Raw genomic sequence first — 13,890 nt, 5'->3', positions numbered from 1 at the left:
CTGGATCACACTACACCTGACAGTAAGACCTCCTCACCTGTATCACACCTGTCTCCCTGCCACCCTGGTCTACAGTCTCCAGGACACACACCACTGATTGGATCACACTACACCTGACAGTAAGACCTCCTCACCTGTATCACACATGTCTCCCTGCCACCCTGGTCTACAGTCTCCAGGACACACACCACTGACTGGACAACACTACACCTGACAGTAAGATATCCTCACCTGTATCACACCTGTCTCCCTGGTCTACAGTCTCCAGGACACACACCACTGACTGGATCACACTACACCTGACAGTAAGACCTCCTCACCTGTATCACACCTGTCTCCCTGCCACCCTGGTCTACAGTCTCCAGGACACACACCACTGACTGGATCACACTACACCTGACAGTAAGACCTCCTCACCTGTATCACACCTGTCTCCCTGCCACCCTGGTCTACAGTCTCCAGGACACACACCACTGACTGGAGAACACTACACCTGACAGTAAGACCTCCTCACCTGTATCACACTTCTGTCCCTGCCACCCTGGTCGACAGTTACCAGGAGACACACCACTGACTGGGTCACACTACACCTGACAGTAAGACCTCCTCACCTGTATCACACCTGTCTCCCTGCCACCCTGGTCTACAGTCTCCAGGACACACACCACTGATTGGATCACACTACACCTGACAGTAAGACCTCCTCACCTGTATCACACATGTCTCCCTGCCACCCTGGTCTACAGTCTCCAGGACACACACCGCTGACTGGACAACACTTAACCTGACAGTAAGATATCCTCACCTGTATCACACCTGTCTCCCTGGTCTACAGTCTCCAGGACACACACCACTGACTGGATCACACTACACCTGACAGTAAGACCTCCTCACCTGTATCACACCGGTCTCCCTGCCACCCTGGTCTACAGTCTCCAGGACACACACCACTGACTGGAGAACACTACACCTGACAGTAAGACCTCCTCACCTGTATCACACCTGTCTCCCTGCCACCCTGGTCTACAGTCTCCAGGACACACACCACTGACTGGAGAACACTACACCTGACAGTAAGACCTCCTCACCTGTATCACACTTCTGTCCCTGCCACCCTGGTCGACAGTTACCAGGAGACACACCACTGACTGGGTCACACTACACCTGACAGTAAGACCTCCTCACCTGTATCACACCTGTCTCCCTGCCACCCTGGTCTACAGTCTCCAGGACACACACCACTGATTGGATCACACTACACCTGACAGTAAGACCTCCTCACCTGTATCACACATGTCTCCCTGCCACCCTGGTCTACAGTCTCCAGGACACACACCGCTGACTGGACAACACTTAACCTGACAGTAAGATATCCTCACCTGTATCACACCTGTCTCCCTGGTCTACAGTCTCCAGGACACACACCACTGACTGGATCACACTGCACCTGACTGTAAGACCTCCTCACCTGTATCACACCTGTCTCCCTGCCACCCTGGTCTACAGTCTCCAGGACACACACCACTGACTGGAGAACACTACACCTGACAGTAAGACCTCCTCACCTGTATCACACTTCTGTCCCTGCCACCCTGGTCGACAGTTACCAGGAGACACACCACTGACTGGGTCACACTACACCTGACAGTAAGACCTCCTCACCTGTATCACACCTGTCTCCCTGCCACCCTGGTCGACAGTCTCCAGGACACATGCCGGTGTTTTGTTCACAAGAGCTGCTGTGACAGTGACAGAACTTGTCACAAAATTCTCCGTACGTCCCAAGACTGCATTCTAAATAATACAACATCCCAGATAAGAATGGCTGAGTTGTTAAGCCATCGAGTTTATTACTATCACATATACGTCATATAGAACTCGTGAAAATATCTCCTTTCCCCTGAAGCATGATATTTACTCGACACATGGAAAAACCTGTTTATTATATACTTTTTGTGTTTAATTCTTTCATTACAAATTTAAAACCTTGAAACGTAAAATCTCCCTACCTAACACACAGGACGGTTCACCACCCCTTGTATTTGCGAGTAAATAAGCTGTCTCGTGTTTACAAAATCTTTAAAATATTAACAAAAGTAACATCAAATATTTAGGTCACGAACTTTGTGTATCATACATGTAGATATGATTATATACAAAAGCAACTCTAACAAAACATACTCTTGAAAACTGCGAGACACACTGGTCAAGTAACCAAAATGGCGCTTTGCCAAACGTAGAGTCTAGATTGACGAGTTAAATGAGAAATTTACCGTTAAAAACGAACCATTTTCAAGAGAATAACATATGGCATGAAGCGATATTAACTCCATAAATGACCATCTGTCATTATTTTGCCTTGTCGATGTGGAGCTAACGTGAAAAGGAAGTCAACGGTTTGTGTACGTGCACTTACGATAAAGGGAGACAATTTGAGGAGAGGTAACTCTTGTATGACAAATGTTCCGTCAAAATGTTATGTTCACAGCAATGAAATATCAAGTGTTCTATTCACTGCAATGAAAAAATCACTTTTCACAACTTCGGAAAACTCGTAATTCAAAGGTTTTCACACAGATTGTACTGTTAAACCGATGTAAGTTGAGAGTTCGAGAAGCACAATAACCTCAAAATGTTTGAGCTAGGGTGAAAACAAATGCATTGAGTAAAGACATCCAAATTGTGAACCATAAGAGAATCTAATATAATACTATTGGAATTAAAGGAACACGAGATTAACAAATGCATCAGTGCATAAATAAACATTTATTACTACAGGAATACATTGCATTAAACACACCTGGATCCGAGATCATAAACAAAATTGAAGACCAAATTTTGTCTTATATCGGGGAGCATGTTGCTCAATCTATGAGAATAACTTAAGCCTGAGACAAAATGTGATTCTGAAAATAATAAATACAATGCGACAGGTGGGCAATTGTTATGTATGATGGTATAACATTTAAGGTAGATTATTCAATGAATGAAGATTCAAGTTGACTAATTTGTAGGATAGTTAATTTTCATTTCCACTATGTCCGTTTTGTTTGCTCTTTTATCAACATTCTGCTCCGCTAAATCCTCTGGAGCTCCTTCCTAAATATTTCCTCCTCTGTTTAAATTTGTGTTGGCGGTTGCACATCCAGAGTGACTGTGTTGTTTCTGTTGGATAAGAAGAGGTCATCCATTACCATTCTGGCCGTGTCAATGTCTATCCTGTATCCACTGCTGCTGAAATATGAAAATAAGAAAATTTATTATGATTCAGTATCAAACACGTCGTAAATGCTGTATATGACTTACACATGGTGTATAATATTTTCTTTGGTTGTTGTTTAACGTCGTATCAGTTACATTATTTCCCAATGTATATTTCTATTGAACATTAAATTATATACGTAAAACATATAGTATTGACGTTGTAAAAATTAGCTTGTAGTATCTGGAAATTAAGTCCACAAAATCATTGAAATTGCAAGAAATAGTAATCTCATTGTCAGCCTGTCATATGACAAAGTAAACAATTCTATTAATCGCATTTTGTTGTTCAGACATAACCATGCGACTTGGATTATTTTGAAAATGTCATGTAACCTATCACTTTCTTTGCAGGGTAGTTCATGACCTACACCTATATTTTGTTTTAGACATCATAATGTGTTCAATTTAAATAAATAACCAGCTATATGATGGACATGTAATTTCAGTTCTACCTTCATTATCAATGCCTCCTTCAGTGCCCCCCAAAATTGGCCTTCCCTTCACGTTGTCCAACACCAACTGCTCTCGCAGGGTAGGTGAGGCTAGCCGAGGACCCCCGCTTGTTTAAACACTCGCTGCAGCACTCCTTTTAACCGAGATGAATTATGTTAAGAAAACATTTAGATCACACATAAAAGAAATTGACTGATTGTTTTCTAAAATGTCAGGAGGATATTTACAAATTTGGTCATCAGATGTAGAAGAACTTCCCATAAAAAGCTGATCAAATCATCAACATGTTTTCATGCCAGTTGACTCCAGGAAAATCAATGAATGTGTTTCATTATCTGATTATGATGATTATTGGTTGAGTAGTTACAGTCATAAATCCTAGAATATTTGTCTAACAAATATATTTACTGATGAGTATACCAAGGTAGACTGATAAATACATGGAGTACATATGACCTGGATGTGTGGAAAATTAAATAATGTAACCGCTTCTGTAAAACAATCCAAACATGACAAATATATCATATAAAATGGATGATATTGAAGACAGTGTACAAAAAGTCAAGTCAGATGTGAAATTTCACTGAATATACATTGTAACTGTTCATTGAATGTTATTTAAAAAGTCAATGGTGAAGTACAAGTTAAAGACTTGAGGAAATTGCTGCATTCACAAGAAATAGGAAGTCAATCTGCCTCTGGAACCATCATCCTACAGTATGACATATGACTCAAGATGGCGGATGTTGCTGCTTGTATTTGATGATACAAAAAACATGAAAGTTGATTGGAACAAGTGTTCATGTTGTTTATATGAAATTGGCCTTGCTGCATGTATAAATGTAGACTGTAACAGGTACTGGATTGTGATATTGTTTTACGTTTCTGTCATGCTCACATCAATTTCATTTCTTTAAATTCTCGAAATTCCATATCATCATATCAGTAAAACCAATGTGGGGTTACATGTTAGAACGTATGACATTATCTTGATTCTGGTTTCATGATAGGTGTTGAAAAATGTACCTTTTCCTGATCTTGAATTCCTTTTTATTTTTATTCAAATCATTGGTGATTTGAACATAGATACACATTTCGCCTGTATCACAGATCAAGCTTTCGATCGATATTTGCAATAACTCTTCACATGACTTACATTTCCGTTGCGCTGTCCTCTGGCAGCCGTCGAATTTGCCAAGAGTATCGCATCCCTTTTGGTCACTTCCTCAATCAACACCACTTCTTCAGCCCTTGTCCAATTTTAGCTGCGTTTCTTCTCATCCACGTTGACAGGTTGACACACCTGATGATACGCGACAGCTGTGTTTACAAACAAACCGACTTCCGCATCTCTCTTGACTGAAGAGGTCTCGAGATTACCGTAGTACGCTATAACGTGCCTGCGTCCCTATGACGGCGGTATCAGACTTATACTTATATACGATTTTCCAAAGGTCGTATCATGACCCAGTTTAAGATCTAATCTAAGCTTAGCAAAATCGTTAAAACGTAAGACAAAATTCATTTCAGCTGACATCACATTCATGATCCCCGGGCCTTGCACAATATCGCGACTTGACACCTTGAATATCCAGCCTTTGGACCAAGAAGAAATTTCTCTGTGGAATCGGAAAAAATATATCCGGATTTGTCTTTGGTTTGTCTTTGGTACAAATATAGGTGGAGACAAAATACTTCGTATACGCATTTGGGTATTATGTATTCAACATTAACATCAAAATTGAAAAAGCTTAAGCCCCATGGCATCTTTTCTTATGAGCAAGGTTCTCTGTCACATTAGTAACGTCATGATCATTTCCCCATCGTCCTTGGATGTGAGGTGAAAAGGGGTTTAACGTCACGTTTAAGATTATTGCACTTATAAAGCGACGTGCATGCACGTGTGTGTGGCTTCTTGTACTACTCAGGACTAATGCCGATTTTATAGTGCTAGCCCGCTGAGATACCATGCCCCAGTTTATCAGGAATACCCAACAAGTACCATCTTTTAACGTCTTTTGGAAGACTCAGCAGGAGATCGAACTCCGGACCTTCAGCCCACTGGGCGGACACTCTACCACTGGACCACAGGTGGTCTCATCGTCGGAAAAGAAACTGGTAGCATATATCATACGGTCGTCCCTTAATCATCTGGACGCTGCAATTTAAGTTGATGTGAATAACTGTACAAGAGAAACAATATTTATGACAGTAACCGCAATGTTGTCCACAGTTAGATGCATTTTAATCCTGATACCGTATATTTCCACTTCACAGATGTTGAGCGTGTCATCATGGTCAGCGGCTATCCCCTGGTTCCTGATGGTGAGGTATCTGCCCCTGCCGTCACACACCAGGTCGATCACTGAGTTGTTGACAGTGACAGGGAAGGTGTAGCAGAGTGTCCCGTCAGTGGTGTTGTCATTACTCAGGTGCACGGTGCAGTTAGCTATCCTGTTTAAATCTGAAGTTTACAAAAGAACATGAACATCTGCATACTGCGTAGTTGTGGCAAAAACAATAAAATATATTTAACATTTGTTAAACAGTCCGCATCAAACTTGTACAGACAAGATACGTTTGAAGCGAACATTAAGTTGGTAGTGATACATAAGAAAATATTCCAATCTAATAAAAAAACAGATCTTAGTTAGCTACCGCCAAACAGAGGTCTGAGGATATCCCATTACGGGTCACGTCAGGAAGACTTTTAATCCAACCAATCAGAGCGTCGCTTATCAGATCTGGAAAGTGGCGGTCGGAATGTCATTTCTAATTAGACAACCTCGAAAAGGATAACAGGGGATAATCCGAACGACAATTACGGCCTGTACGACTAATTCCGTCACAATCATCGTCTATCTCTCGCTTCAGTGGGATAAACATCTGAACGGAAGAGACGTTTCATAGTACATGGGAAGTACTCCCATACAATCTTGACCATATATAAGATATTCCAGAACATCCTTTTTGCTTAGTCTGAAATGGAAGTCGTCAGTCTGAAACGTGTGCTATAAAGCTCGCGAAAGCTGCTATCTTGATTGGCTAATGTCGACATCGTGTTATTCATTTCATTGGTCGGCCAAATTTCGCAAAAGGTCGTTCTGACGTGAACCATAATGGGGTGTCCTCAGATCTTTGTTCAGCGGCAGGTAGATCTGATTTTAATGAGATTGGATACTTTGCAACTAAAGCGCTCACTGCGATCGTTGTATTTTAGTACTGTGACGTAATAAAGGTGACATCATAGATAGAGATTCCATGCTCTCTCATGTCCTTGATATACACGGATGAGGTTTATTTGTATCGCCACTAATGATTTGCCTGTTCTAGAAAACACAAATCGGCATTTTGTAAACGACATTTAGTAAAAACCTTTCAACTACTTGCCGACCAGAAAGCACTAATCCGTAACCAGTTCAATCAATCAGTAAAGTATTCATACACAGTGAAAATAGTCCGTGTTTCCGGGATTTGAATCCCTGTTAACGTTTTCCACAATCACATTGTGCCCCGTACAATTGTTGCACCATCGCAAATAGCATCGCTGCGGAATTCGTGCGGTGCAGAAACCTGTTCAATGATTCTAACATGTGAATGTGAGTCTTACAAACCCAGTTGACCATTATTTAACTTTTGTATGAAGGTTATAGAATAATACACGTCGTAAAAATACATGCATACAGAAACACACACACACACACACACACACACACACACACACACACACACACACACACACACACACACACACACACACACACACACACACACACACACAAACACACGCACACAATATTATTACAAAGATTGTTTATATGCAATGTTCTGTTATTTCAGTACGTCTACAGATTCAAATCTAACATAAACATGCAACATACGTATATCCCTGTGGTAGACTGTAACATGACGTATCCTGTACTGCCGTCCCAGGTCCACCTTCCACATAGCCTTGTAGTTAATATCAGAGTGGAAGCAGGAGCCGCCATGCATGTACTGGTTCCTGTTGCCGTCCACAGCCTTGTCTGGAGACCAGCTGACACCATATGACCAAGATGTAGAGGTGGCTGTCTTGTTGAAGGCCACGTTTTCTGCTCGTCGGACACAATGATAATTATTACTCGACACAATCGAACACGTATCATCACTATTTGATAGTGATTCATAAAATCATGCTCATGATATCGTCGGAATCGTACACATCATGACAAATCTTCCTGTAAATGTTATGCGGCATGTTATTCATGGATCATTTCAATTGGCGTTTTCAAAACTAAAATGATTTATATTTATCTATCTGACTAGTTACTGGTAATTAATACTGTTCGTAATAAAGTTTTATAGATACACTACTGCCTAGAAGTTCATTCCCCTTACAGGCATGGGCAACGCGTTACGCCACCCGTGTGCACCCCGTTGGTCACTCGTGTGTAACCCGTCCGCCACGCCCGTGCCACCCGTGTGCAACTCGTTGAACACGTTGACCAAAGGAGGACCCATGTTAAGCTGAACTTGGAGGTGATAACAAGGAGAGAAATTTTTGATATCCTGACGAAAAATGTCAATACACATTTTATTATATGTAATTGCTGATGTCTCATTTTTAAATGTGATATTGTTGGAAAATATGAGCACTGCTGTGGCTTCTACGTGATGTTTTGCGATAGTGTTAAGAGAATACATGATCCTGGTAAATGTTATTGCTATTCAAATGTTTTTTTGTGATTTGACATTAAACGTCTGTAGTACGACTTTCAGTGATCATGTTGATGAGACTTAGCGGATCATTGTTTTATTGGACCCAAATTAGTTTATGATGGTCGGGTCCCTTTGTCTCAGCTCCATAGCCGTGACGCTGGGAAAGGACAGCATTTATTTAACGAGAGAAGGTTAAATCATGGAGGATACACTTAAAGGAGCGGGTTCCACTAATCACCGTACCACAGGAAGAGACCTGTAGACGTGGGCGCGGGGTTCTGTATAAGATGGCCGTTGCATAATGGCCGCCAGGAGAGGTGAACATTGCGCTAAAGCAGTGTTGTTTTCAAGGGCTTGTTGCATAAATTCCCTGCGCTACTGTCAGTATATCTTCTACTTGATCTTTGATACATCAATTTGGCATTTACAATATATGTTTTTTCAACGTACATTAATAGTTTACTTGTCATATGTTTTCTTCTTTGATATGCATTTAGAAGTTGGAGTACTAAGTGTTAATCAACAAGCACTTACTTGATTATGCTAACTGTATGCCTGACCGATGCTGCCAGTAGAACTTAACCTGGTATAATCACTGATTTTCAATGAACCATCCATAATATTTTCACCTCTATTTGGCCTTTTACGCAAACCCCAACCCTTCCTAAATTCACTGAAAACAAATACGATACCAAGTATTCGCAAATTGATTGAGCATTTCATGTCTTAAGTAATTTATAAGGAGAAGATTTATGGATGAACAACTTCTTTGTTACAATTAAGAGCGACGTTTCGGTGTAGGTTCTGACACCGTTATCAAGCAAGTGATAAACAGAGTTGTTGTTGAAATTAAGTGTTTAAGAGGTCGCCTTCTGCCTAAGCAATTTCGGCTGTCCCGTTCCTCTTTGGGACTCTTGTGTATGAGTAGGGTACACATATCTATTGCGAGTTTGGTATTCACATAATTTCTGTTTTTGTATTGATATGATTTCTATTTTCTTATATTGATATAATTACATGTTTATCCTTGGCTGCTCTGTTTATATACGTTCGAGTAGCTGTCCATCTCTCAGAAAAAGAAAATTCGGTATTGCATCCCTTGGCTTTAGGAGATCCATGACGGATCTGCAATTCTTGTTTTAACCTAGCCCGGGCTGGGGCATTGTCTTGACATTCTAGTAACACGTGAACAATGGTTTCAGCCTGATTGCAAAATGAACAAACTTTGTCCTAGTGCTTTTTGTGACCGAGTCTGAGGCGTGAGATGGCAATATCAATTTTCCTTTCATTTGAGTATTAGTTTGGCCTTTGTTGGATCTTGGGTTGAATTTTGTATAGCCATCTGCCGATCTTACTTGCGTCCCATTGGGCTTGTCATCTTTCTGCTATAGAGGCTTTGATTTTGCTTTTTATCTCTAGTTTACTAAAGGGAATAGGCTGTATATCCGCTTTGTCTAGAGCTAGCTTCGTCAATGAGTCTGCTTTTTCATTTCCATGAATATCTATGTGAGAGGGGATCCAACACAGCTCCACCTGTTGCCCTTGGTCACATTGGGGTCCATCCCATCTCCCCTGTACTGTGTGTGTGTGTGTGTGTGTGTGTGTGTGTGTGTGTGTGTGTGTGTGTGTGTGTGTGTGTGTGTGTATGTATGTATATCATGTTTCTTAATGCTCAATTACTTTTGCTGGAGAATATGTTTCTTGTACAAGCGCTATGGTAAGGTTAAGCTAAATCTACTATATGATATGATATGAGATATGATATGATATGATATGATATGATATGATATGATATGATATAATATAATATAATATAATATAATATAATATAATATAATATAATATAATATATCTTTTGACTGTGAAGTCAACGTAAAACCTATAATTGATGATGATAATATATGAATGTTAATGCAACATGTCAATGTTAATGTCGATGTGAAGATAAATTTGAATACGTTAGACATATTACATGTTATATATTTTAACACCTTTTTAAACGGTAAAATTAGATACATTTAAACGTAAGTAGCATATAACATTTGAAATTGAAAGGTCTACTAAAAATGTAATTCTTATAATAGAAGGTCCATAAGGGTATTTTGAGAGGTACCGCAACTCGTTACGGTTTTTTTGTTGTGTAATAAGAGGATGTTTGGTTGGGGACTAGAGGTATCCTTTCAGAGGGTGTTATTCTGACATACCCACTATTTATTGGAGGATATTGGAAATGAATATAGACTATCATGTTGTCTGACTGCAGATATGATTTGTTATCAAAACAATCACTGGGGGTTTCACATAAGGGGTTGTGATTTGTACAATTGCCCAAAATTGTCCAGCTGAGTATCGGTGCTTGGTGATGCCAAAGGTGACATTTTATTATTAGAGGAAATTTATAGTGAATACTTAATACGATGTCTACAGGATATCTTCAGGGTGTTTAGCCCTTTCTTCCCTTGTATGTAATTCAGATGGAAAGAAGTCACTCAACCAGTAAAAGATCAGACTTGGTTAGAATCCGTGTTTATCTGTGACAACTTCCAAGTAGTGATATATCAGTGAACTTGGCAAGTGGTGATGATGTTTTACATTCATATTATTATAATCTGTTAAATTGTACATACATGTATATGTTAAATCTAAAATATTCAAGGGGACTGTTCCCTACACCCATCAATATGTTAATGAATGAACATTAGTTTATTGTATGGATTATATAAAGATCTCACTAAGTATATGTTTTATATTTTGCGTGCATGAAAGATGGGATTAATTATAAGGGAGGAGGGAAATATGTTCCTAAAAGTTTCCAACAACTCGTGGAGGAAATTGGAAATGGCTGAACCTGTAGATAGCATCAAATCCGTGATAGATGTGACAGATCTCACAGGGTAACATTCAACAGGCTCATTACCTTGCGATCATGTCAACGTTTTTCTTAACAGTTTAGAAAAAGAGACGAAATTTGATGTGAGCTACATTGGAAACTATTGAACAAAACTGTAGACTTTGAAGACATTTTCGCTTATTGTAATAATATCTAGGTAACAAATCATACCTCACTCTGAAATCAATGAGCATATTTGCTGTCAAACCTAAAACCATATTCAGGGCGGCCAGTTTTGACTTGCCAAGTGCCTCAAAGTGAGTGTATTCAAGCATGTCAAAAGCGATTGACCGTACAGTCTCACGGACTGTTATGGGTAGTGATGTATTTTATAATATTACTGGGAAATGTTCAAGTTAGTTACTGTCATTTACTCTAACGTTCTAAATGTCAATCGTCTCAACGGGACCATACGTTTGGTTCTATATCACTTCCCATTCATATAGGTAAATTAAAGCGACAGAGTCGATTGGAAGGCCAGCTCTCTCCGTAATCTCTACATCCAGGGCTAGCATTTCGATAAACCTACACTAAATCCGGGAACCACACCCGTGGTTCTCACAATATTAAATTCCATGCACCTGATTTTCATTAACATTATAACGACCAATCAAACGTGGGAAAAAGAAAATGGGGAAGGGAGGCAACTCGTATTCCTAGAAACCATAGCCACCACCAGTCTCAAAAGACAAGCAGACATCCTTTCCATCTAAAAGATGTTTTAGGGCTTTTTATTTTGCCTGTCATCAGTTTTTCAACGTTGAATTTCACGTAAACACTATCGTAATCAGTGACTGGCCGCTGTGTTGTTCATATCGCCAACCCAACATTGAGGCTTGTTTGTAACTCACATACCGATTGGTACGTTAGACCTTGTAGCGTAGCTAATGATATTGACTGAATGAAATCAAGGGCTTTTAATTTGAGATCGTGAGAACCACTGGGATGGGTCCAGGGGTTAGTGCAGGTTTACCAGAATGCCTGCCCTGGATATACAGAGGATGACCTTCCCCCACATGCCTTGAAGCGCCAAGGATAATGTAGGTTTTTTCTGAATTTGATCATAATAACAAGTCCAGCACCTCACATGGAATCTCTCTAATACCGGGAAGTTAACAAAGTTTTAAATCGGGGCGGCGGAATTTGGACTATCAAACACCCAGGGTACGTCACTCTATATTAATATCACTACCACAACTCAAAATTATTCGAGCTCTCAATCAATGTTCAGTCCCAATAATCATCAGAAATAATTTACAGTATACACTGCCACGTTACAATGTTCAACCTTTTGGTAACCCTTCGCTCTAAATTGGTGTCTAAATCCTAATGTTTTTGTTACTTCAGCAGGTTATGTGTTTCACCTCAGACCTTTCCGAAACTTTCTAAATATTTATGATTTATTGTGTCCGAAGATTATAAGTTATCGATGTTTCCAAAATGAGTGGAAACTTTTTTATTGATAACAAACGACAGAATATAGCCTTTGATTACCTATGGGATAAAGAGACAGGTGGTGAGAAACCAAATCCGTACTTCACACGTGTGTCGTACAAGGGAGACCTCGTTATATTCTTTTTGATAGGAGTACTGTGACCTCGTTAACGTCACGCTGAAATATATTTCACATCCATAAACAATGTCGAAACTTATCTAGATTAACTCTTTACTAAAACAAACAATATCGTCACAGGCATCGAATTCGGTTTACATTCTAAACTAGTTATGCATAGATGTACATGAACTACAGACATTATATAACTGAGCCGTATCCATTTGCCATGTACGAATATATATAGACCGTGGTGCCTGTTGGCGTTATGCACCCGACCACTTTTACGACTTTTTAATGTTAACTTGTCGTTGCGAGAGATGAAATCTGTTTGAACTACACTGACGGGCGAAAGAAACTTCCAACTATGCCAGTTAAAGAAAATCAAAGACAAATATAGTTATCAAAACCAGCGTATTAGAATATTTAATCTTGCATAATATAACATTACATAAACAGTAAACCAAACAATAATGAACCTCTATGAAATGAGGTTTGAAAACATGTGGGGTCCAAAATGACATAGAAATAACAGGTTTATTGTAGAGCTCCAAATGTTGTTCTTTTGAGGATTTTCTAGTGCCTAATATCGTGTGTCCTTGTGCGTCCCATGCCAATACACGTCGTCGTGCTGATGTCGTCAGTCTCCTGATGACGTCATGGGGGATTCAGCGCCATTTCTCTAAATGAGCTTGTTCTATCTGATTTCTATTGGCTAGGGGGTGTTGCCAGTTTCTAAGTTGTCTGTCCAAGTGGTCCCAAAAGTGTTCAATATGGTTCATACCCGGGGAACATGCCGGTCATGGCAGAACATGAACATTGTGGTTTGCATGCTAATCCTGAACAATTCGAGTAGTATGTGGCCTGGAATTGTCTGGCTGCAGAATGGTTTCTTCCAATATGGGTCTGTGATACTCCCACTCTCGTCATACCAATGGCGCTCTCTCTCTCTCTAATTTGGCATTTCTTTTGGATGCTTTTTGTATTTAGCACATGAAACTGTTGTCTAGACCTATATATTTAAAAACAATGC

The 13,890-nt window shown here is 39.9% G+C and overlaps 1 protein-coding gene across 1 annotated transcript in view; it reads right to left on the bottom strand.

Moving 5' to 3' along the window:
- The window catches only part of LOC125372378 (teneurin-3-like), a 29,269-nt gene that overhangs the window by 9,086 nt on the left and 6,293 nt on the right, over positions 1-13,890 (bottom strand). The window contains exons 3-5 of the mRNA XM_048382167.1: positions 7,599-7,808; positions 5,975-6,181; positions 1,670-1,794 (exon numbers count right to left, since the gene is read on the bottom strand). Coding sequence (XP_048238124.1) covers positions 1,670-1,794; positions 5,975-6,181; positions 7,599-7,808 — 542 coding nt within the window. The remainder of the gene's footprint in view (positions 1-1,669; positions 1,795-5,974; positions 6,182-7,598; positions 7,809-13,890) is intronic.

This window comes from Haliotis rufescens, unplaced genomic scaffold (genome assembly GCF_023055435.1).
Source record: "Haliotis rufescens isolate VD_foot unplaced genomic scaffold, xgHalRufe1.0.p SCAF_4, whole genome shotgun sequence".
Lineage (NCBI taxonomy): Eukaryota > Metazoa > Mollusca > Gastropoda > Lepetellida > Haliotidae > Haliotis > Haliotis rufescens.
Note: the sequence above shows the minus strand (reverse complement) of the source record. Positions and strands in the feature narration are given on the sequence as shown.